Raw genomic sequence first — 25313 nt, forward strand, 5'->3', positions numbered from 1 at the left:
TGCCTCCCTCTGCCGCTGGCGGGCGGCGCGGCGCAGGGCACAGGGGCGCGGGCAGCCGGCGGAGCGCGGCGGGGCGCCGGCGGGAGGGGGAGGGCGAGCTGCGACGGCAGGGGAGGGGAGGGGAAAGCGGCTCATCATGTTTGGGGGCGAGGGGAGTCTCCCTGCCCGGGAACCCGGTGCGCGGCGCCGGCTGCGGCGGTCTCCGCCTCTGGGAAGGTAGGACCCGGCCGTAGTGGCGCCCAGGGAGGCTTTAGCGACTCCCTCTCCATCCCGTCCCGCTTCGCCCTTTCACCACTCCCAGTGCTTTTGGGCTGGGGAGTCTCTCTAGAGGAGCTGAGCTGCGGGGGCTGAAAGCTGGCTGCGGGCACCAGGGCAGCGGGGCCCCGCGGAAAGGGTCCTTCGGGGGACGGGGCGCGCAGGAGGGGTCGCTCTGGAGGAGGCCCCTCGGGGAGGAGAGGGCCCTGGGTGGGTGCTCCTCGGTGGCAGAAGCTGCCAGACGTCCCTCGGGGCCGGGCTCCGTGCAGTAGGTGTGTGCGCTGCCTTCAGGGTGACACAGACCTCCTGCACGGCCGCAGTAACGCCTTGGCAGCCTCGGCAAGGTAATACGTAACATTGGTTTCCACATGTTTTAGCGGTTTCTCTTCTCAATTGCATCTCGCAGTTAGAAGAGAGACAGACAGTATCTGACCCAGTTTCTCTGCGAGGACCAACGGCAGCTGGTTGATAAGAGTTCGGGAGCTTGTGGGTTGCATCACTGGAAGGGGCTTTATAAACTAAAACTGTTTTCTCATAAGCTAGCTGGGAAATGCCAGTCTTCAGCATTAAGTCATCAGATACAGCAAGTAGCTGTCAAGGAGCTGATACTGTTTCCCATCAAAGATCAGGGCGCACAACACCTTGAACCAGCATTTTGACTGCTGAGGTTTGAAATGCTTTAGTCCATCACAGGTACTTTCTTCTGGACTGTATCAGACTTTTCCAGCAGTATTATTGATTCCTAGAGTCTTAAACCATAGATACACTTAATACAGGGAAAATTTCAAAACTGAAATGTCACCAATGTAATACATAAGTTGTAAAACCTAGTGCAGTATTTTTACAGTGCTACACAGTAAGGGAATTGAATGCCAACAGTTGATAGTGTACCTCTATACATTGGCTACTGAATCTGTGTTAAAACCAAAAGTATTTTCTTTCTCCTGAGCTAGTATTTGTGTCACTTATTATGGTATTATCACTCTGAAGGGATGTAAAGGTGATACTAGAGGTGTCCGATGGAAAGGAACTGAGTGGCAGGCAATATGCTTATCTGAGTGTATGCAGTGTTCTGCTGAAATCCTATGGAATGTGGCCCGTTTCCTCTAAGGAGCAGAGACTGTTGCAAAAATGGAATTCTACTAATTAATAATTTAAATACCTCAAAATAAATAATGTATACCCATGAAACTGTAATAGCAGGCATCTTTTTGTTCTCTTATGGAAACGACAGACTGCTTTAGTGTGAATGAATCCTGATATGATTCTGGAAACTGGGCCAACATATCATTGATTATGCACTTTGAAGAAAAGTGGGAAAGGTAGAGGAAAGATTTACAATTCCTGAACCTCTTGGCATTGTGCTGTGGCCATAAAAGCTTGCATATAGAAAAAATAAATTTCTGGACAAAATAAAATTCTCCAGCATGTTCAACTATTGCAGCTGTTGTAGATGCTGAAGTTAGTTTATCAACAGCTCTTTTGAGAATAGCAACTAGATAACTTCATCTTACTATGTTATACTTTTCTGATGTCTGACTGTTGCTTTCAAACATCACCTAACTGCTTTTTATATGTGAGTGACAGTAAGCTATAGCTGGGGAAGTGGATCAGAAATGAATCCTTTACTAAACTAGTAGTTGAAACTGAGTCTGTCCTTAACCCTTAGTGTATGTATTATAGTTTGATTCTGTAGGAGTATCTCGGTAGTTTAAAGCTAGCATCTGTATGCTTTGACACCAAGAATGATAATTCTCCCATACAAGTCCCACAGCACTGAAAGACAGGGGGAAAAAGAAGAGAAGAGTTGGGCATAACTCTTTGCAGGGTGGGCTGTGCTCTGGTTTTGAGTTGGAATTTCAATGATTGTACAGCCAGACCTTAGGAGCACGGTTTTCTATAACAGGTAAATCTATGGGTTGGCTGCCTCCGAAGAAAGCGTTCCTTGTCTTGACCTGCCAGTGCTCATCTTGCCACTTCTGCTAGACTGCAGTTTTTAATTTCTGTCATTCTAGCTCTTCTGACTATCCTGCTGTGGTGTCTGATGTGTAACAGTGGTGGTGCAAAAACGGTTGTGGATGGAGGGATAGGACAGGAGGGAAGGGGAAGGTGAGAAACAAGGGCAGCCCTTTCAGCAGCAGCACTCCATTAGATTAGCTTAGCAGTAGTGTGAAACTATACTCTTAAATTACAGTAGCCTGAACTTCGTGGCCTACTAAGGAGGCAACATCACTGTAGTTCTTACTTTATTCCTGCCCTAAATCTAGAAATGGGCTGAGTTTGGGACCTGGTGTATTCAGAATGCTTAAGTCAGACATCATACTTTTATCAACATGTATGTACCAAAAGAAGGTATTAAATTATAGAGATGCAGAATTCAAAGGATCATATTTGATATACTTACTGAGCCATTCCTAGAATCTTCTAGTATAGGAGATTGCACAGCATAAATAGCCTAATCTATTAACCTCTTAAGTATACAGCTTTTTTTTCCTAATAGCTAAGATAAATCTCCTTTGTTGCTACTGGAGATAATTTCTTAATGCCCTACATTAATTGGTACAGAAAGAAAGAATTTATCCTCATTTGAATAACAAATCTTTAAATACTGCCCATGGCGGGGGGGGTAGAACTAGATGATCTTAAGATCCTTTCCAACCCTAACTATTCTATGATTCTATATGCCCACAGTCTTAGCTTTTTGAAGCTAAGGAAATGAAAGTACTTCAAGCTGTCCATATAGGTTATATTTTTGAAAACTTTTATGTTTTATTGCTCTCCTTCATGCTCAGAGTTCTCTCTGTATTTCTAATAAACACTAAGCATAGCTGTTTAGTCCTTATAAGTATTTAGCTAAGAAGAAATACCTCAGCCTTAGACTAGGTTGGAAAAGACCTTTTAGATCATCAAGTCCAGCCTTTCTGCAGGAGATTATTGCCTTCTAAGGTCTGGTAAAATTGCTTAAACTCAACAGCCTCTGATTGTTTGGTCAAAATTAGTTTGGTTAGCTGATTAAAAAATTGGTCCAGTTTTTAATGAAGCACATCAGGCAGCATTGCCAGCAGGCCAGAAGGAGCAGCTAACACTGGTGTGGAGAGTGAGGGCAGAGTGGTCACTGACAACCTTATCCATTATAAGACCTGTTTGCAGGGCAGATATATTTTTGTCATGTACATTTGAGTTTGATTATGAGACAGTAATGTGGAACCATCAAGAATGCTAGTAAAATTGAGGTTTATCTTTCCTCTTTCTCCATTAAGCCAGTTACTTTGTTGAAAAATGAGGAAATTAGACTAACATTATTTGATGTTGGCACCTTCCTATCTTCTACATGTCTGTGAAGTAGGTTGCCAAAACATTTATTTTCATGTCTTCATAGTACGAGCAGTCTCACAGCATCTATCGTGTTCCTGATTTTCATCTCCCTCTCTCTGAAGCCCCCTAGTAATTTGTAGAAAATCAAGTAGAACTAAAAATGGACATTCACATATGCCAGTAGCATCATGTTCAGTAATTGTAGTTCTTCTTTTAGAGGTACCAGGGTAACAATTATGGGATGCACTATGCCTCCCAACAAGCATTGAGAGCAAGGTTTACACTTCTGTCAGGCATCTGACTCCCAGGCCTAAGACTTGCTGACAGTCAGGAAAAACCAGTGGGGCTGTGCTGAGCGGCAATGGCTCATGCTCACCAGTTCTCTTCACTGGGACTGGTCACTCCGGACTGGTCATTAAAGACTACCATCATTCTGCAGTCATCTAGAGGCTATGTAAAGAGAGCAGGCTGTTGCAATGCATGTATTTTGTTAAATTTGGTAGACTGTATTTTCCATGTGCTTTTGTCATACGAAGGATATCAAATGTGGAGTTTAACTAGCCACTAGATGTCAATGTTGCTGTGCTAAAAGGCAAATACAGTCTTATTTGTTTGGCTGACAAAGTAATTTATTCAGTAAAAGCACTTCTGGATTTAAAATCTTTTCCAGTATAGAGTCAGTTACAGACAGTATCATAGACAGGCCTGTGCTATATCCATTATTTTGAGAGCAGCTGTGGTGGTTTATGCTGTTTTGAAGTTGCAATTACCATTTCAGTGTGTACTCATTGTTAGGAAAGTGCCTTTGAAAAAATAGCATCTGGTTGTTCATCAGTTTCCTCCCTTGATCCAAAATCCCAGACCTTTGTATAAGTAACCACAATCATTGTATTGCATTGTATTTGTTAATAAGATAAAATAGGAATAATAATATGATCTCTAATCCTATTATAAGAGTATAGAATTCCCTAAATTCCAGTTATCAGTGGAAATTTTCCTCTTAATTATTCCTGTTTAACACCATTGGAGATCAATGTCAGATACACTGTGTGGGGACAGAATTTCTAAAATACTTAAGGCTTCCAGTATGATAAACAACTTAGAAAACTTGGTTATTTTGAAAATCTGTCCCCAGTTCTGTATAACTAAAGGCAGAACCAACAGATTATGGAATTCTAGCAAGTTGTGTGAAGTAGAATTTGACCCATGGACCTTCTTATTCCAGGCTCCTGTATGTCTAAGGTGAAGAAATTACTGCAGACAACTACTTATTGCTTAATGCACTGTCAGACTCTCTGAAAGAAGTGGTTTTGTTGGCCATCTACAGAGCACTTACTTGGAGACCAAAGTTTGAGAATTAGTTTTATAAACACTAAGGCAAAGCACAAAAGAAGAGGACAGTGCACATCTCAAATTCCAAATTAAGCTTGTTCTGCTGATAGGATTTAAAAAAAAAAAATATTATTTTATTAGAAATGGAGTTGAAATTCTCAGTTGATATGAAAATCTCCCAAGGAGCAAAATATGCGGAAATTGCACCCTTATTCTTATCTGGTCAATTTGGTACATAGAATCCCAGTTTAGGCCACAGATTTAGAAAATACAGCCTAACCTGATTTATTCCATTAACCCCACCTCCTGTGATGTAGATAAGGCCACTCAACTTTAAACACAATTCATAAAATAATGATTTTGTTACTGTTTGCAGAGGGGCAGCCTTAATCTTCATTATTATGGTCTGAAGTAGTTTAAGTCATGCTGAACACTTCATTTGATGGTAGCATCACTCACACTCTTAACACACTAATGAATCACAGATACATGAATAATTATAACTTAATTATTAACATCTATTTTAGTTTTCTTGACTCTGACTACAGAGTTATGTAAGAATCTTATCATAATATCTTGAAAACCAGATTGTTTCATTCATTCATTCTGTTGTACTTCAGGGAACATTCATAGCAACAACCTTGATCCTGGTATTTCTGTTAACTTCAAAAAGTATCATTAAAATAAGCTAGGCCACAAGCCCTTGTTAAGATGTGCACTGTAAATAATGCCAATATGACCTTAGAAAGACTGATTCAGTTATGGAAATAATAAAGCAGATTTTCATTTAAAAATAAAATAAAATCTTGGAAGCAACCTCCCATGTTATCTCCAAGGTTTGGTGTTTGGGTTTTAAGTAAGGATTTAAGTCCCCTGGAGATAGATTATGTAGACTCCTGTCTGGTGTCCTTTAACTGTCACTGCTAGTGCCATATTTATTGCATGGCAGGTAATCTTGGTCTTCAGAGCTTACAGTTTGGCAGCTCTTTTGAGAACAAAGCACACTAAAAGATTACATATGCATGTAGGCACGCATAAACAAGTCTATCAAGAATTTAATTAAAAAGTAATTATCAATACGCACAAAATACTACTCCTTAGTTTTATCAACCTGTATTCAAATAAGTGGAGTACAGAAACTAAATCCTCCAACATTTTCCAGTTTTCATTGGAGGAGATTTTAGAGGTGTATTATGCTTAAATTCCCCCAAGTATGAACATTTTCCTAAGAGAGCAAAGAATGCCTAATCCTACTTTTATGTCTAGATCTGCTGTGGTGGAAAGCAACTGATGGCATTCAAATATGCAAATCCAAGAAAAAGGGAAATCTGTTTTTTCCCAGTTTGATATCAGATGAAAAAAATGAAAGAAAATAGTAAGTAAGAAAATATAATAAAGCAAAAATAGAAAAAGCAACCAACTGAAAACAAGCAATTTATTTGTTTTGGTTTGTTGATTTGGGGGGGGGGGGGTTGGGTTGTTGGGTTGTTTTTTTTAATTATATATACACTGGATTTATTTTGTGAAAATAAAAATAATATGTGAGCAAAATTACAGTTCATTGCACTTTTAAACCATAGTGGAAAAGATATGAATTCCCTTGTTTCCTGATAGACATTTTTTGTGTGTAATGTGTGTATATTCAGAGTGTTCAGTTCAGGAGAGAATTGAGGGAAGGTACAAATCATTTGCAATGGAACGTATGTAATCGAAAGTCTTCTATGTAAAAAGGTGAGTGACAAGTCACTCTCTTCTGAGTCACAGAAGCAGTTAATCAGTGTTCATGTACCTAGCATTCTAGAAAACCTGGGGAAGAACAGTGCCTCAGAGTCTTAGTCTAAGATATAATGTAATAGAGAAATAAGGTCTTATTCCTCCATACGTGTTCCAGAAAATTCAGATGTATTGCATCTTAAGCAAAATTTGAGATCTTCATCCAGGAATCTGTCTTGCAAACTGTAGTATGTAGCTGGTCAGGCATCACAGTGTTTTCCACTGGTTGTCCTAAAGCTAAGAAAATATTTCATAGCAGAGTTTATTTGCAGTATACAGTGGTGTAATCAAGTGTTTGAAATATCACAGAAAGATTTTAAAAAATAAGGTGTAAGTCCATATTAGGTTGTAATAATATAATCACCATATGATTTCAGTGGGATTACTTACGTAGTAAAGCGTTATAGTAACTGCACGTAGAGGCTGAAAGCGTCTGGATTAATGTGATCTATAGCTGATCGTTCAATGGAAATGGAAGGATACAGGCTGCTCTGAGCAGTGAAGTAGGATGATTCAGTAAAAATTCCTATTTCATTTTTTTTGAATGAACAAGCTTATAGAGTACTGCGAGACCTCATTTAATTAATAATACCATCAGCCATTCTGCTAGAACTGATCATTCATTAGTAAAAGTATACTACTAATTGCTAGATTTTGGAAATAATAGGGGTTATATTTCAAATTAAATATAATTTTGTGTTACTTAATTACCAATATCATTCAGACATAAAGTACTGAAATACTATCTACCTTTCTACTGAAAATATTGCCAGGATACTATTCATTCCATGTCACCTAAGTGCAACAGGAAGGATAACTATCCTAAATGGGAACAATTAGTCTTAGTTTAAGTTATGTTTTCTTATAGCCAGCAACAGTGAGCCCTGCAAAATTCACAACTCTAGAAGTAAAAATGGCAGTCAAAAAATTGCTGAGGAAAGTATAGCAAGTAAAAATAAATACTCCAGCTTGTATCTTGTGAGATTGTGCTACTTGCTCTAACCACATTCAATTTGCAGGCAATACACTGAAGTGTTAACAGTTATGTATCTAGATGGCTGCCTTTTTTGAATGGAAATAAAACATAACCACATGAAAGATAAGGGTCAGGACATGAAATGAGATTTGAGTGAAAAAACATTTCCGTTAGCGTAGAGGAATCGTCTCTTAAGTGTGCATTGCACTGTCCTCAAATATGCAGTTGTTAAAAGATGGTATTATTTAAAGTTATATTAGGATCTGATTTAATATATACGAATAATCTTGGTTTAGTCAATACACGCCACGCTTTCCCTGTACAACTAACTTTATTTGAACCTCAACCTTTACAGAGTCAGTATTTGGCAAGTTTCTATAATCTGATTTAACAAAACAAAAATATTCTTCTGACTTCCTCATGCTAATGTATATGGTGGAATAAAACTCCTGTGTTTCTAGGTAGGAGTTACTTTAATGACCAATGTTTTGCCATCCATTCTTTCTTGCCTTCAAAATCAAGATCAGATTGCTACCACTTGGAAAGATTTTACTACATTATGAAAGAAAAGTAAGTCTTATTCAGGCACTTGCTTATCTCCATTAATCTCATTATCATCATTCTGAAAGGATGCAACCAGCGATATTCTCCTAATGCAGAAAAGTGACTTCTAAAACCAGGAAAATATTTTAAGATGCTTTTAATTACAGAGCATAGAGATAACTATGTTCTAGAGAGAGTCCTCAAACTTCTGCATGTTCAATCTTGACAAAAGAAAATCTTTCTTATGATTCCAAAATTTTTGTCAGACAGATTTTGAAAGCCTAGGTTTCAGAACCGTAACAATCAAATGTGCGTATCTATAGTACGCCTCACTGTTTTATGCAGTAAATGAGTTGGAAAGTTATATATAAGCAGTTTTTCACTTGCACTATCCATTAAATTGTAGACAAGAACATAACTTCCAAAATTAACATTAGCTTTGTCAGCAGTGTCAGAGGATGCACTGCCAGAAGTTCAAAACAGCTGTACATAGTACAGTTTTTTACGTGGTTTCACTGCTGTCTTGAAAGTAATCAAATAGATGATGAATTGTCATCCTTTCAACTCTGTAGTAAGAACAACTACTGAAGAATTTCTGTATTTTCCTTCTTGGAGACATCAGTGCCTGTAGAGAAATATGCCCGTGCAACAGGATATTAAATTGTTTTCCAGTTATAAAGAAGCTAATGTGCTATTACTACACGAAGGTACTGTTGTATTGTGCTCTAACACTACACTATGAAAAACAAAGCCTTAAACTTGTAGTGACATCCATGATTTGTATTGATTTGTAGTTCAGTGTGGTCTTAGCAGAACACAGATACCCCAGCCTTGGAGCCTGAGAGTCTTTATGAAAGGGTACCATAGCCCAGGTCACAGATAATAAAACAGCTACCCATCAGCCCCATCCACACAGATCTTTCATGTCCTTGGCAAGAGGGATTTAGCTGTCTTCCTAACATCACCCATTCTGAATCTATAGCAACCCTCCTCTAATATGTGAAGCTATTTTTAGCATCAGGGCAGCCTTGAAAACAGCAGGTAAAGCATGAAAAGAATGAATAAGTGGTTGTGGTGCTTGCCTGTGAATAGAAGCTATATATAGCTCAAGAAAAGCTCTTAATATATTTAATGTGTATATGGAGATCTGCCTCCCTGAGGGGAGACAGAGGTGTCAGAAACATAGAGTAGCACATTATTGCTACTTCTGACCTGAGCAATTACCTAAAAAGTCATTATTTCTGATTGTTCTGTAAAACAATAGAAAATACAAAATAGAAAATAGATCATTAATGGAATTGGGTATGTTTGATTCAGTCTTTATTTGTAAAGAATGTATAGCATTCATTTCCCTGAGTGAAGAGCAAATTGAACAGCAGGAGATTATTTGCAGCTCTGAGCTCTTTTCAGCCAATACTTGCTCCAAGAACATCTCTCAGGTCCCCCTTTTAAGTGCCTGGGTTCCAACATCTTGGTTTCTGTGATGCTCTCTGAGTTCCCACTCCTGTTTTTTTGGTTGTTTTTTTTTTTTTGTCCTTCTCTTTTTCCTCTTGTATATTAATCTCTTAGGTTCAAAAAAATTGTTTAGGAAAAAAAGCCACATGTGCCTTTGTTTAATCAGTAGTGTGTGCCCTTTATTTAGCTGGAGAGTTATATTGCTTCATGAAGGAGCTTATTACTTCTTACTGATGTATAATATTGAGACTGGGAATTAGGCCCTCCAGTCTTAACGACTCTTTGCTTAAATCACAAGGGCAGCAACAATGGAAACTTGCAGATGCCTAAAAGTCCAAGGCAGATGGAATTTGGATTGTTGTCTTAGAAAAGTGAAATACAGGAAGCATTGTAACCTCAAATGGCAATGTTATCATACTCAAGGTAGGGAAAATTCTGTAGCTTCTGAGCAGTCATAACTGAAACATGTATCTCCCTGTTGCTGTGAAAATCACATTTAAAACTACAGCCAGTTCTTAGATAACAATGTTGTGTTGGTTTTGCTCTCCCACTGCAGAGTGAGAGAGCCAGCAGCCAAAAGAGCAAATAATTTCTTAAAGCTGTACTGAATAAATAGTGTGTTGCATATGAGCAAGCAGATGTGGCAGACTTCTTCAGCCCTCCAAAGTCTCATCTGCGGGGGAATGTGGTTCGCAAGGAAAAGGGACTGAGGAGTTCAGCTTGGTACAGTATCTTATTTGATGGAGAATCTGTGCTGGGCTTGTGCAGTGGCAGTGTGATCACCGTAGGGTAGGGTAGGGTGGGATGTCAGGCAAATCTAGTATTTCTTTGAGATAAAAGGGATTAAGTATTACCAAAATAAGGTATTTTTTTTCCAAATTTCTTGAATTAAGAACAGTAAATACATCAGTAAAATACGCTTGTGGAGCTACCACCAACAACCCCTTAAAATGTTTCACTGCTGATCCAAATTCCTGCTTTGTAAAGCATTTTGATTAGCACTGATGAAACAATAATGTGTTTGATGAGGCACATCCTTCTCATTGTGCAATTCATTATGTCAGTGGCACTCCAGAGAGGCTTGTACTTGAACCATTTCAGTGACTTTGTGGTGCTAAGATTTATTTCATTGTGAATTATTCAGGATATAGAAACCTGTTTTTAAAAGTAAAGATTCTCTCCTCAAAAGCCTGACATGTAACAAATAAGTTTCCTATGTACATTTAAGTAAATAACTTTTTTTTTTTTCTGTCCACAGAAAAATAAATACAAGTTTAGGAAGATTAAAATAATTCTGCAGGGAGCCAATGCCATGAAAAAGTACAGAAGGGCAATATAAGAGAGCACAGGTCAAGGAAAGGATTTTATAACATGCCATCTGTTTTTAATTAGCATCTTGGCAAACTGGAAGAGCTCAAACATTTTTCCATGAAGAAATGTATTATAGACTTTTCTAGCTGCCAATTAAATGGCATTTAGCTACAGTGACAGTGGTATGTTGTTTTGGGTCTGTAGAAAGCACTTGCTCATGCTAGAAAATCTGGGACATTTTGTTTTGGATAAAGGGTTCTTACTGGACTGGATTTTCTATCCCTCTTAATTTTACTGTAGGCATGAAGGATACCTGCTATGAACAATTACTAGATTAATAAATAGTGCAAGGAGCTGGCAGAGTGGAGATAATTACCAAGTGGCACTTCGTATACACCTGTGGAGGGTCTGTCTGTCCTCCAGATAGCTGATAACTTTTAAACAATGCTAGCTAAATGCTAGGGCATTTTATAAGATTCATGTTTTGTCCTATTGCTCTAGCAATTCTTGTTTTGTTTTGGAAGGATTTGGGCTTGTTTAGGGTTTGGTTTGGTTTTTCTTGTTTTACCAGATCAATTATTTAATCCAGTTTAGAGAATAGCATTAAGGCCAGAAGCACAGTTAGAGAGCTGTGGAAGAGAGCAGAACCAAGAGCCCATGGAAGAGTGGGAAAGTGAGAAACTGGCCCATTAAGGAAAGCATTGCACAGAAATGCCTTCTCAGTATCACCACATCAGTTTCTTCAGAAGTCATCAGACCATTTCCGATTATAAATTCAGCATACATTCTCTCAGTTGTATCATGCTTTTAATGTCTGATCAAGCTATGCAGGGGGGAAGAAAAGGGCAAAAAAATGTAATTTGCATATTTGAACATGACTTTTCCTCTCTGAGAGGTTCATATAGAGGGCACTGCTACGGTAGGATGCATGATGGGTCTGATGTCAGTGCCACTAAAGTGCAGCAGCATGTTTTCTGGCTGAAAAGTGTCCCTATTTGCACACATGAGATGTTATTATTTCCTTTCTTAATACTTCCCTTTATATTAGGTGTGGTCTCAATTCCTGCTGTGAACCTTGAAGTAGCACAGCTTCACAATCTTTGAGGTCGGCTCTTGTTTGCTCTTGAGCTTGTATGCTTCCTGTTCCTCCTCAAATATCCATTGTTAGCATTTTCAAGGCAAAACACAGATAATAGAAACAAAACAGGAACTATTTTTTTAGGACTGGAGAAAAGTGGCTAATATTCAGGAGAGCAGTTAACTTCACACTACTGGATTGTGTGCTGCAAAGCATACTGCTTTGTAGCAGAGGCTATGAGCCTTTTAAAAACCTGAGAAAGAAACTGGTCCCACTCTGCTGGAAAACAGAATGCAGGAGCTGGGGAAGAGCTGAGGAATTCTGGCTCTGGGATATATGGAGGCGTCAAATCTCATTTAGAAAAACAGGAACAGACAACCTCAGAGGAAACTGGGGGTCACTATGTAACAAGATTGATAGGATTTGTGGGTTCTTTCTCATAGTGAAGGGCCAATCCAATGAGGTTATGTCTATGTCTGGCCTGAGGGACAGTTAATGGATTTTTCTGTTTGATAGTTTGTTCTGACTTTTTCTTTACTTACACAAAATAAAGCTACTGATTTGTGGCACTTACTTGCCTGCCTTGGAAGATAGACCAGCAGGAATGAGCATCCCACAGAACATGCAAACACACTTAATATTAGCGGTATTGTCAGTATCAGCTGTTCAAAGATGAGGGATTAGGTCCTTAATATTTTGTGGTAGTGATTTAAAAGTAATGGGATATCAAAATATAGTACCTTTTGACTACTTCTTATCTAGCTTAGCCTTTATCACTCTTAGTTACCCAGGAAGTTGGATGAGGTGTCCTTCCCAGCCTGAGAGAGCCCTTTGAAAATCACAAGGGTAGAAATCCTCTCTCTTTAAAGTGTCTTTGAGGTAATATTTAATATTCTCTACTATTAAAAACCTGCAGTAAAAAAAAAAAAAAAAAATCAAGAATCATAAAGATGTTGGAAGTCCTTGCTTGTAAAAGAATAAAATCTAAACAGATTAATTTTGCCTAGCTTCTTGTTGGATGAAATGCATTGCGCATCTGTTTTTCTCAGAGAATGCTAACAGTACACATAACAGTACATCTCTCCTGACATACCTCGTCATTGGTCAAATTCTAGTGTACCTAGGCTAACAAGCAGTCCTAGTGCTACCTGCATACACACCAGGATGTGCTCAGAGGAGTAGGTGCTCTGTATCACCATGCAATTTTCTCTATGAGAACTGTGAACTGGCTACTTTGTGCAAGGCAAAGGAGACCACCCCCCAAGTTTTTATTTCCTCTGAAGGTGGCAGCAATTAAGTAGCCATTTCCTCATCTTTTTGACCCAGAGTCTGGCCTGGTTGGTCTGCTTTAAATGAAACTCTTGCTGTGTAATAAATAAGGATACCCATAATACAGACCTGTATTACAGGACAGGGTAAAGTCGGAAGAACTTTCCAAATAAAACATTCTGGGCAGCCCTGTGATCATTCCCAAGCTGGTCTGTGCTGTGAGCTGTTGTAAAGGCATCTCGAATTTTATTATGCCTAACCTGCAGAAGGCCTCTTCCTGGCAATGGCTGTTGGTGCCAGATCTACCAGGAAACTTAGTCTTTTCAGAACTGTTTAGAATTCACAAGACTTAGTTCGGTGTATTGAAAGTACAGCCTTGGTCTCAGCTGCTTCAAATTTGCCATTTGCTGCAGTATTTGTTAAAAGGATGGCACTGAGAGAGCAAAAATTCAGACTCATGAAATGTAGGAGTCTTTGATCTCAAAATCCTTCTGCTCCAAGCACAGTGGTAACACAGCAATGACAATGTTTTGTTCTTTAGGAGGCTCATGAATATCAGGGTGTGTTTTACACTATTGTGCATCTGTGTGGGGTGAAATTATGGGCCTAACACAAAGCACAGTGAAGTTCAGTAAAGTCTCACCTTCATCATCAGTGGCTTTTGGATTAAGCAACATAGGTGTAGGCAGCTCATCCCAAGCATACAAAAGGCAACACGATTTTCTGAAAACAGGGTGAAATAAAGGATAACTGTAACAGTATATGTAACTGCAAAGGGAAATGTAGTGAGCATGAAACCATGGGAAGCTTATTAAAATTTTGTCATATGCTTATAATGAAAACATATTGGGCTAAGGCAAATATACAGATATAGTCAGTGGAGAAGAATTTATCCCTCAAAAAAGGTATTTTTTATATATTTAAATGGCTCTATGGCCTGACCATTTGTGTTTGCTTTCCTCAAATATTTTAGCAAACAGGTTTACTCATTGAAGTATTCACATTTTAACCAGATATTCGAGAATACTTGCTAAAAATGTATTTTTAGTTAATAATAAGAAATGCCTATGTTCGCTGTAGAAACCAAGCCACAAAAGTTGTGCTACGTCTGACCAAGGAACACGCGTAATGGTAGGTGATGAATACCAGTAATGACAGCTAGCAAAAGTATCTTTATTTTTGACCACCAGATACCTGCACCGAACTTGTCATTAATTATTATCAAAGATTGTTACCAAACAGTTTGGAGACAGTGGAAGAAATAAGCTATTTGATTCTTACCGTCCAGAGCAACTGTGTGGGAGATAATCAGTCACTAAGGGCTTAGTTATCTCTGGTCAGAATTAAAGAGGTGAGGTACCACAGCATAGTAATAAAGCACAGGAAATACTGGAATCTGCCGTGCCCAGGGCAGCGGTGTGTGACTACCCGTTGTCACCAGGGAGGCACAAATCCTAGCAGGGCAGGCACCGGGGGAGCGTGGGGAAGGCGCAGGGGAAGCCCGGGCAGGGCGCACACCGCCCTCCCTCCACGCCGCCTCCTCGGGGGCTTCTCCTCGGACCTGCTCCGGCTAAAGCGAGGCGGCGCGGCGAGCGAGGGGGGCTGCGGCGGGCAGGTTGCCGGGTTACCGAGCGGGTTAGGGCAGCGCCGCCCGGCTCCCTCAGCCCTGCCCGGCCTCCCGAGTCCCAGCCCCGGCCCCCTCAGCCCCGGCCGGTCCCCTCAGCACCGGCCCCCTCATGCCGCCCGGCCGCTTCACCGCCGGCCCTGGCAGCGGGGCTGTGGTGCGGGGCCCCTGCTTAGGTCCGTGTCTGAACCTGCTGCCCGGCACCGAAATCGAGCCAGCAGCGCGGTGTACCCCTGCCCATGCTGAAACATGTCTGCCAGCGAGCACCTCCGGCGAGGTGGATTGTTCCACTAAACCAGACCGAGTAATGCAAGCCACAACTCCCTTGCACCCCCTTCCCCTGCTGAAACCTTGCTGAGAGAAATAAATAAATTTGAATCACATTGTGCGTAACTGATACCAAAAACGCCACCAAAAACAAGCTAGAGGAGACCCTAGGTACCTAGGGGTGTGAGCACAGGAGGCCGCTGCTTGTTCCCTTAGCCAGGAACCAACAGTGATGGCCTAGGCAAAGAGTGAGTCAAACCTTGCAATGCCTGGAGAGAGCTAAGCCACCAAAATTCAGTGAACCCATTTCTTTTTAAACTGCTACATAGCAAGAAATGAGATGCTGAGGCTGGCACAGAAGGACTCTGGAAAATGCAATTTATGCCTTTCCTTTGACAGAGCTGTTATAAATATTCATAATATTTGCAATTTTGGAAAGAGCGGTTGTTTTGGCACACAGTTTGGAATAGGAGACTAACTTCCAGGCAGTTCTCTGGACAAAACTGGAGCTGTGTTACTGCTCTGTTGCAGAACGTGTTTCCGTTACCCCAAGCCCACTCCACTGCAAAGTTTTCAGGAGATTCAGAGTGTGGCTGGAGTATTAATTAAAAAGAAATGCCTAAGTAATTGATGGCGGGTTTCAGTGAATGAGCTGAAGGAAATGAAACATGGGGTTTCACCATCAATGGCAAAATATTGCCATGGCAATGGGTAGCTTTGCCAGGAATAAACAAACAACAACAGGCCTCTTCTCTTTCAGAAAAAAAAGTTAGAGAATTTTCTGTTCTCACCTCACCAAAGTCTGTGCCTTTGGACATCTCAGATGGAGGAGATGGTGTACCCTACTTAAACAAGCCCCACAAGTCCAGCTTCTTTCCCAGTCGTCCAATTAGATCATTTCCAGAGCAAGAAGTAACCTTTATACCCAGGGGAAGGCACTGACATTTGCTTTACAATGATTTCAGTGCTTTGGTTACTGTAATTCTGTACCATCTCCTTATAGAAAGAAGGTGGAAGGGCTCAGAAGTAACACAGCTCTGTGTCATTCGTAGTTGAAGTCAATCCTGCTTCAGGAGAGACTGCTGACAGGGAAGATTTTCTTAAGAGTAGAAACACGGCCCTCCACTTAAATTAATAAAGAGCTTTACAAAAACACAGCACAGAGAGCGAGGGAGCTGGGAAAGCATGAGCTGCCCTTTCTTCTGCAGGTGGGGAGCGTGCACAGGCACTGGAGTCCTCTCCCAGCAGGCCTCTGGAGGTGTCCCTTTGCCTCTGAAAGCTTTCTCAATGTTTCTGGCCATCCCCTATCCCTCAGATGATGCAGTCCCACCACACAGCATGAGCTCTGTGGGTCTCGTCTCATAATGGGGAGACAGACCTAGGTCACTGTCCAGGCAAGGATTCAGCAATGCTGGCATCCTGCCTAGTATCTATGAGCTGAGTTTCTTGTAGTTTTTTAGCCTGTTGCTCCCTCTTGCTATCTTTGACCCATAGTGTATGAAATTCCTGCTAGACAGCCATAGCTGGGTATGCACTAGGGCCTTGCTGGCACTCTTCCTGAGGAAGACAGACATGGCCCAGTGTTGGTCTTGAGAGTCGATGGCCTGTAGAGCAGAAGCAATGGGCCAGAGCCAGGTGGCCTTGTAGAATCAAAGGAGGAGTGAGCAGAATCAGAGAATCATAGAATGGTTAGAGTTGGAAGGGACTTTAAAAATCATCCAATTCCAACCTCCTGCCACAGACAGGGACACATTCCACTAGGGCAGATTGCTCTAAGCCACATCCAGCCTGGCCTTGAACACTGCCAGGGATGAGGCATCCACAACTTCTCTGAGCAACCTGTTCCAATGCCTCACCACCCTCATAGTAAATAATTTCTTCCTAATATCTGCCTTCCTAAACCTACTGTCAAGAGGGATCTCCTTATCAGGAGATCAAGTATCTTCTGGTGAGGAGACAGTACCTATGTGAAGGAGCCTATAGTGAGCATGACTGTATTAAACTCCTGCACCACAGAGTCGACCCTAGTAGGCTTTGTGATTTGTGTAACATAAACAGTGCTGCTGCCACTGTGGGGAAGTGTCAAGATCTGTTAAAGTTTGCAAAACTCTTCTAATAGCAATTCTATATCAGAAAAAAAAAAAAAAAATCCCATATGGCTTTCCAGCTCTTTGGCATTCATTAGTTTTGTCTTACCATTCTTTATGTAATAATACTTAGGTGCTGCTTAAGTTCCGTATAAAATATTAAATGTAGTTTACTGTAAAGTCATCAGGCTGAGGAATGTTTCTTACAGTGTTCATGCAGCACCTAGCACTGATTTCAACGGCAGCCTCCAGGCAGTATTATGAAGGTTCATTATACCATCAAGATCTGTCCCTACCCTTTCACTCTTCAAGGAAGGTCCATTCTTAACTACAGGTTTGGTGTTTAGATAACAAGTTTCTTTTTTTTTTTTCTTCCTTCCATCTAAAATGATCAAACTAGTCCCAAGCAAATACATTTTTTTAACTTGAACTTTTAATTAATGTCCATTTTGATCCACTTTATTTAACCAGCTCAGAAAACATGTAACACATAAAAATGGTTCTTTTTCTAAAAAATAAATTAAAAAAAAAAAAGGAAAATTTAAAAAAAGGCAGTTGGGGTCTATTTTGCATGAGAAAATATTTTGTTTAGGAATGAGAGTTGTAGGCATTCTCTCATACATTGTAATATTTTCCATGTGTGGCAGCTTGTTTTTCAGTGGCACAAATATGTGCAATAAGGGCTAAGAGTAAGAATTAATCTAACAGCTTTTGCAGCAAGGCTTTTGATGGTTTCACTCGATTTCATTTTCCTGTGGATACTGCCGTCAGTTCTGCTGCTTGCAATATGTGAAGCATAATTCTCAGAGGTTCACGAGGTTGTAGGGATCCAGTAGGAGATGACTGATTTCTCCCCCCACACACATTCACTCCACCCCACACCCCCTCACCCACCCACCAGCAAAACATAATGCTGTACTATTTTTGGCAGCAGGGAAAGGGCCTCCTTGTGAAAACAGAAAGCAGTGTATTTCTCAGTTACATCACTTTGCAATCTAATGCCGTGTTGTGCTCAGTGTTTTTGTGGTGATGCAAGTCTTTTTTTTTTTTTCTTTTTTTTTTTTTTCCTCCCTTCAGCCGGTTGGATTTTCCCCATCTTACAGCACCTCGCAGGTCTCTTCTCTGAGCAGTACATTGCCTGAGTGAATGGAAACATACAGATCAGCTGCAGGTTTCTGACTACAAAAACAGAGTGAAAGAGAAAGAAAAGGGTTGGGAAAGCTGAGACAAATATTGACCTGGACTTACAGAAAGACATCCAATGGCTGAATAAAGAACCCCTGTTCATGTTTTGGGATATTCTTTCAACTGACTGGAACGAGAGCGGATCAAAAGAATGGGAAATGCCAGCAGACCCTTTAGAAGAATTGCTTATTTCTTATGCCTTTTATCTGTGCTTTTGCTGACTGAAGGGAAGAAACCAGTGAAGCCAAAATGTCCTGCCTGGTGTACTTGTACCAAAGATAATGCTTTATGTGAAAATGCCAGATCTATTCCTCGCAGCGTTCCGCCTGATGTTATCTCACTGTAAGGGCTGTAAGCATTTGGTTATTTAATTTATGATTTAAAATGAACTGGGATGTGTGGTGTTTTCAGTGCATACGGAAGGATGCTTGCTGCAGGGAGTACCTCCAGTATTCAGAATCATCAGCTAATGTGTTAAAATTGTGCTTCATCCTTGAATCCTCATTTTTACATCTCTTTCATCTGTCTGTCTGTCTGTGTATGTGCACACATCCCATTTTATACCTTCTTCTATACTACATGAAACCTGTAACATTCTTTTTTTTTGGTTGTTTTTTCTTTTTTTTTACTTACATAAATAAATTTCTCTGTGATGACCAGATCATTATTATAACCATGGATATATAAGACTACATTAATATAAGGTTGTTTTTTTTTTCTTTCCAGATCCTTTGTGAGATCTGCTTTTACTAAAATCCCAGAAGGGAGTTTTTTGCTCACACCATCTCTGCAGCTTCTGTGAGAAATATTTATATGATACAATTTTTGTTATGAAATGTATATGTATCCATAAATATTTTAGAAGGGGTCTTAAGTGTTAATTTTATAAGAGTCTCAGTGTTACTTTTATAAGAAACAGCAAGAGAAGATTCATTAGATGTCAAAATACAAGACTTCTTAGCAATTTGAAGGATAGTGCATGTTTAATTTTTTCAAAGTGTATCTACTTTGTATTTTGCAAGGCTATCTGTTGTCAGTGCTACTTTGAATGATTACATGCTGAAGCTTTTGGTGACAGAACGTATGCTATCCTCATTATACTTTAATTAACATTACAGCAGGGACTTCAGCATTGCAACAACTATTCATGTTCCTTTTCTGCAGTCCGGGGGCCTGATCCCAATATAAAGCTGCCCATTTGCAACTCCCTCTGACTATGAGTTCTGAAACCCTCAGATCAGACCCTTCATTGCAGTGGCACAGGTCCTGAAGTCCTTTTCCATGTAAAATTACCATTGACTTCTGTGGAAGTTTAGTCACTTCAGTGTGAGTTTTGCCTTCATCGCGCTTGGATTTGACCCTTTTTGTTATTTCATGTTCTTTGAAAAAAGAAAAAAAAAAGTAATGGAAATTTTCCTCCAATTCGAAAAGAAATAAATTAAGCAGTTATTTCAAAATCAAATACTGCAGTGAGGTATATGCAGAGAGAGAATATTTTGGGATGTTTACTAGATGCATTTCTATATAGGATTTTTACAGGCTTACAGGCTTTCCTGGAAATTTGGGCATAGGATTATGTAATTGTGAGCTATAGAGAAGTAGAGGGGGTGTAACCTGAACTGTTTATAGTGGATGTGCTGCCAGCCTGACACACACCCAGATTTGTCTCAGAAATCCGGCAGGACAGACTCCCTGATGTGATCAAAACCAAAATCAGATGTCTGTCCCGGACCGACTTCCCGTGCACTCTGTATGTGGTCAGAGGTGTAATGTTGATGTATTAGAGCCTATGTCTGTTGGATTAAACTGCTGGCGCACCGATAGCTGAAGCCCTGACCCTAGCTGTACTCTGCTACCTCAAGTGGAGCTGATAAGGAGGTGCAGACGTACTGTACAATTTTGGATACAGGGTAAATAGGTAAATGCAGTTACTATGGAAACCTAAATGCTTTTCTACAGTGCTTTATTCTGGAGAAGCTTTTCCCAGGTGGTCACAGATCACAAAAAGGACACATTTCACATAATTCTGCAATAGGCCTTTCAAAGGAAGGAAAACTGAAATAGCAGTGTTTGTGAAGCTTGTATCAGAAAAGTGTGAGTAGGACATCATCTCTCTTGGCTACGATACGCCACCTACACAACGATCCCGCTGCCAGGGAGGCAGAATTGGGTAGGGTGGAGTAGGACAGACACAGTCATCTTATTTTGAGTTATAGTGCCTGGCATAGTGGGGTCTGGCAACGGCTTATGGCATTTTGGTAATGGTAATAATTTGCATGGTCTGCCGTACACTGAAATGCATGTTCTAAGCTGATGTTAATAAATGCTGCAACAAAAGCTCTGACCTCAGAAGAGCTGGTTTTGTTCCATTATGGTCTTCAACGAGTGATCTGTTTTCCAGATATATTTCTAACATGGTAGCTGAGCTGCTTGCCATTTTTGAGAAGTCAGACTGCTGATCTGAGGCAAACTCCTTAAACACAGACCACAGGAGGCAGGATTGTATCTGTGGGGTCAATACTCCTGTTTGTACATGGGAAAGGAAAATTTCCACCTTTGGCAGAAGATAGTAATGGAAATAAGAGTACGGAAAATTCAGGCTAATTAGAAATTACAGTAAGTTTTAGCTTTGCATGATTATAGCTGTATCAGTAGGTTTAATTTAGCCAATAGCAAGATTGAGCAGCCTATATTTCTATGTAATAGTCTCCAGCATTACATTTTTGCAGCCCAAATGTGAGCTGGTATCTCCAGTATGACATTCACACATTTCTGAGTGTGAAATATATCTGCTGCTATTATTATTTACTACTATTTTTACTGTAGTAGTGGCAATGGTCTCTGAAAAAATCATGGTCTCGTGCTAAACACTATGCGAAGTCCCAGGCCAGGAGAGCTTCTTGAATAGTATGGATGGTATGCTCTGTGCTCTTCATATGACAACAAAAATACAAGGGACCTACAAGTGCCAGCAGGAGTGTTCCCTAAATGCAGAGAAAATATCCCTGCTCTCATCTCCAGCAGTCGTTAACTGTGTATCAGCAACGTGCTGAGGTTGCTTTTATAAACTGATGACATGAAAGCCCACAGAAAGAAAGGAGGTAGTCATGGCATCTGCTAGCAGCGGACAGTTCCTGCTAAGTAGTATAGTCCCTAGATACAGTGCAGTATCTTCAGCCTCTATCCCAGAAATAGCTAGCTGATGGGTCATGCAAACTAGTGTCTGAGGTCAGTGACTCGGGGAAAAGCCACTTTGTGCATCACATATGTATGATACAGACACTGGGGAGAGGTATGAGATGGGAGGCAAATGAGATCACGAAGTGCAAGACCTGTTCTATAAACCTGGCAATCCCTAAAATAGCTATACTGTTTAAAGAGATACCACCATGTTCTTTAGGAGGGTAGAGTGCAGAAAAGGAAAAATTATCCAGTGAAATCACATCAGAAAAGTAAAATTAGTTACAGGCAGCAGATTTACTAAATTGGTCTTCTGATTCAGAGATTTTACAAAAATACTAATTTTCTTGAAGGAAGACAAGTATTTATTGTTTCTAACAAAAAAAAAAAAAAAAAGGAAGATTTTCCTGCTTATATTTTTCACACATATAAAATTACATATTTAAAGTGGAAAAAGCACAGTCTGCAATAGCTAAGTGAGAAAACAAATCAACTGCAATTTATTCTTAATGCAAATTTCAGAATAAGAGATGAAGTGTCTTATTAATTGTATTAATTCATACTTGCAAATCTTGCATTCCTCAATGCCTAAAGATGTCACAGGGTAAATTTATTTATCCATCAGGTCTAATTGAATAATATATAGATGTACATCTAGTATTCCACTGGGCAAAGTTCATTGTACTTGACAACGCTCAACATATTAAGGGTGTGGCAGTCCAAAGCTGAATTAAAATGGGCAAATTCAAACATGGCTGATAAGCATAAATAAAGCTGCAAAAAATCAATGTTGTTCCACTTTTAATGCTTACAAAATTACATAAAATTAAATGTGTTGCTGCTATTTTTATTGCTAGATGGATGAAAAATATATGCACACACTAAGAACTATCTCCAGTTGGTATAATGTGGTCTTAAAAATAGTTCTGATTTGAACACTGATTAAATTAAGAGATTTTCTATTTGTTTCTCAGTAACTTTTTAGTACCCTCAGGTCAAACATGCTCACAAGTTCAACTCAGAAGTTAAGGGATTTTCCTGCCTGTCAGTGATGCTAATTCAACCTGATGTCTGGCTAGCCAGCTGGATACGTTCCCTATGTTGTCATCAAAAATAAGGGTTCTTCAAGACAATTTTGACCTCTGTAGTACTTGAACATTTCATTGTCGACCAAGTATGTCTCCAGCGGCACTTGTACGATCCCATTGTTTTACTGGCATGATAAACCCACATTTGCATCCCACAGAAGTCAATGGAATTTTATCAGATTGCTCCAGCAGGCAAAGCAACAAGTTGCTAGGCTTGTTGCCCCTTTGACCCAGACTATGGGGCAAAATATCAGCCATACAGCCTGGTAGTGCTTGCACAGAAAAAAACATGAAACCAGGCAGTGGAAATCTGGCCTACCATGGTTTGCTGAACTCTAAAGATGCTAATAACCTAATGGTCTTTTGCATCTCTTTATGCAGGTTGTTTACGTCCAACACTTTTGATGTTATTAGTGATGATGCTTTCATGGGCCTTCCTCATCTAGAATATTTGTGAGTGGACAAATGTATATTTCCTGGTATTATTGAATAGAGGGGGTGGGCTTTCAAGTTCCAGGCATTGCTTTGACCAGAATGACTTTACAACCCGTTACAGGTTCATAGAGAACAACAGCATTAAGTCAATTTCAAGAAATACTTTCAGAGGACTGAAATCTTTAATTCACCTGTAAGTAAAGTGGTTGAATATATTACTTGGTATTTTTAATATAGTAACTGAACCACTGTGTTGCTGAATTTCACATTTGGATATATAGCTATTTACATTTGTTTAAGCAGTATTAATAGTAACTTAATTAGAATGTTAATCTTTGTGTTTCCACGAAAGACTCCCAAACTTTTGGTATTTGTAGAAGGTCAGGACCCAAAGAGCTTCCAAGAAGTATGTTTGGCAGTAGCTCCCTTTCTCTGCTCAGAGCACTGGGGATTTCTACCTGAGTATGTAGGAACAGGTAGAAAGCAGAATGTGTCAGGGCTTGGCACTGGTGAAGGGAGTCCCAGTTTGGGAACTTGGAGAGCAGGAAGGTGGGAGCTGTGGTCAGCACTGAAGTGCCACAGTGGTGACATGCTGAAGGATGGACACGTGCCTCTTCCCAGGTACCCAAGTCTGGCATGAATCCAAGAGCATGTGACAGTCATTCCTGGGGGCAGGCCATCAATGTCTGTACCCATGTCCACTTCAGCCACCACTAAGTGTATCCAGCAGAATTTGACCAAATAAAATTTGAAATTTCCCACCCTTTTAAACAGAAGGGTTGCAGCAAGATGCATTTATTACAACTTACTGGTACACTTCTTCCACTTAACTGTGTGGCATAGCAGCTTTTAGACTCCAGCAGGATTGGCTTCAAAGCCCTGCTCTGCACCCTGTTCTCTCCTGCACATGAGCAAGAGCATCTCATGGTCAGGATCTGTCATGCACTGACACAAGGAACTTCTTAACATTCTTCATGTTGCTGCTCAGCCTTTCAGCTGGCCTAGAAACATGCCTAACCCTTGCCCTCTGATATGCTGCAGCCCCCCTGCTGCATTAGCCAAGAGGGGAAATTAGTCAAAGGCACTCTGGATGCTAATGTGGCTGTTCAGAGCAATGCTTCCCAAGCTCACACCAGCGGAGGCACTTCTCATGCTGTGCTCAGCAGGTGAAACTGCACATTCTCAACAAATACCTGTAACATTCCACTGCAAACACAGGAAGCATCCTCATGCTTCTGTCTCTTATTTCACATTCAGTTTATCTTTTAGCAATAATTTTATTTTAGCAAGCAATAAATTTATTGAAAATACAATATGTACTGTAAGAAAACATAAAAAATTACAAGAGTACTGTAAGAAAAAGGAGGCTGAAACCTCTGGGGTGTGCCTGACATGGGTTTGTACCTAGCTCTGAGCATTTGCATTCTGAAGCATACATCTTGGGGGGTGTGTCAGAGGCAGGGGAGTGGATTCTGACCTTTTGGCCTTAACCCAATAACCTCCAAGAGTGTTTTGAAACAGGACCATTTAACTTTTTCTTTCATATATTTTGACACAGGACAGAAAGCAAAGGTTCCATTTTAAATAGTTAATGCATAAATATAATAGTTGAATTGTAGTTCACCACGTGCTTCACTACATAGTAAATATACCATAAAACACTTTACTCTTCCCTTTTTAGTCAGGACAAGACTCAGAGGTGTGAGCCCAAGCCTACTATGACTACTCGTGTAGATAAAGTTACTTATAGAATGCCCCTGTGTCTGAGGAAGAGAAAAGAGAGAGGGGAGGTAAAAAGGTATATAAACAGGCTCGGCACATCCTGTAAAAATCCATATTAGAGGTATAGGCATACTTACAGTACTATTAGAAAAGGCAGATAATTGGATAAAGCTGGTAACTGGGACCCTATCTTCAAAATATTTATGCACATGAATAGCTTTATATTCACAAATGGGTTCAGTACATTATTTATCATATTCATTTATTTATTTAGTAGCTGTTGCTGCCAGGGAGCAAATTGCTTTCCTAACACAGAGGAAGGCACAGTTTCTTTTATCAGAGCATAGATTCCAAGAGTAACATCTTGTCTTGCCTGTTATATTGGATTCTGGGGATGCTTCAGCAGTTTCATAAGAGA

General features: G+C 40.2%; 1 protein-coding gene across 7 annotated transcripts in view; it reads left to right on the forward strand.

Annotated features, from left to right (window-relative positions):
- Positions 1-88: 88 nt before the first annotated feature.
- LGI1 (leucine rich glioma inactivated 1) overlaps positions 89-25313 on the forward strand; it is a 30724-nt gene continuing 5499 nt past the window's right edge. The window contains exons 1-5 of one of the 7 annotated variants that reach the window (XM_061459148.1): positions 89-216; positions 18363-18812; positions 19197-19268; positions 23120-23191; positions 23295-23366. In XM_061459148.1, coding sequence (XP_061315132.1) covers positions 18622-18812; positions 19197-19268; positions 23120-23191; positions 23295-23366 — 407 coding nt within the window. In that variant the 5' untranslated portion in view covers positions 89-216; positions 18363-18621. Of the gene's footprint in view, positions 217-443; positions 600-18202; positions 18822-19196; positions 19269-19411; positions 21087-23119; positions 23192-23294; positions 23367-25313 lie in introns of those variants that run through there. The other 6 variants (XM_061459149.1, XM_061459153.1, XM_061459151.1 and 3 more) reach the window with 6 other exon arrangements.

This window comes from Pezoporus flaviventris, unplaced genomic scaffold, assembly GCF_033815535.1.
Source record: "Pezoporus flaviventris isolate CSIRO_AGI_PZ_B2104156 unplaced genomic scaffold, CSIRO_AGI_Pfla_v1 ptg000029l, whole genome shotgun sequence".
NCBI classification, from domain to species: domain Eukaryota; kingdom Metazoa; phylum Chordata; class Aves; order Psittaciformes; family Psittacidae; genus Pezoporus; species Pezoporus flaviventris.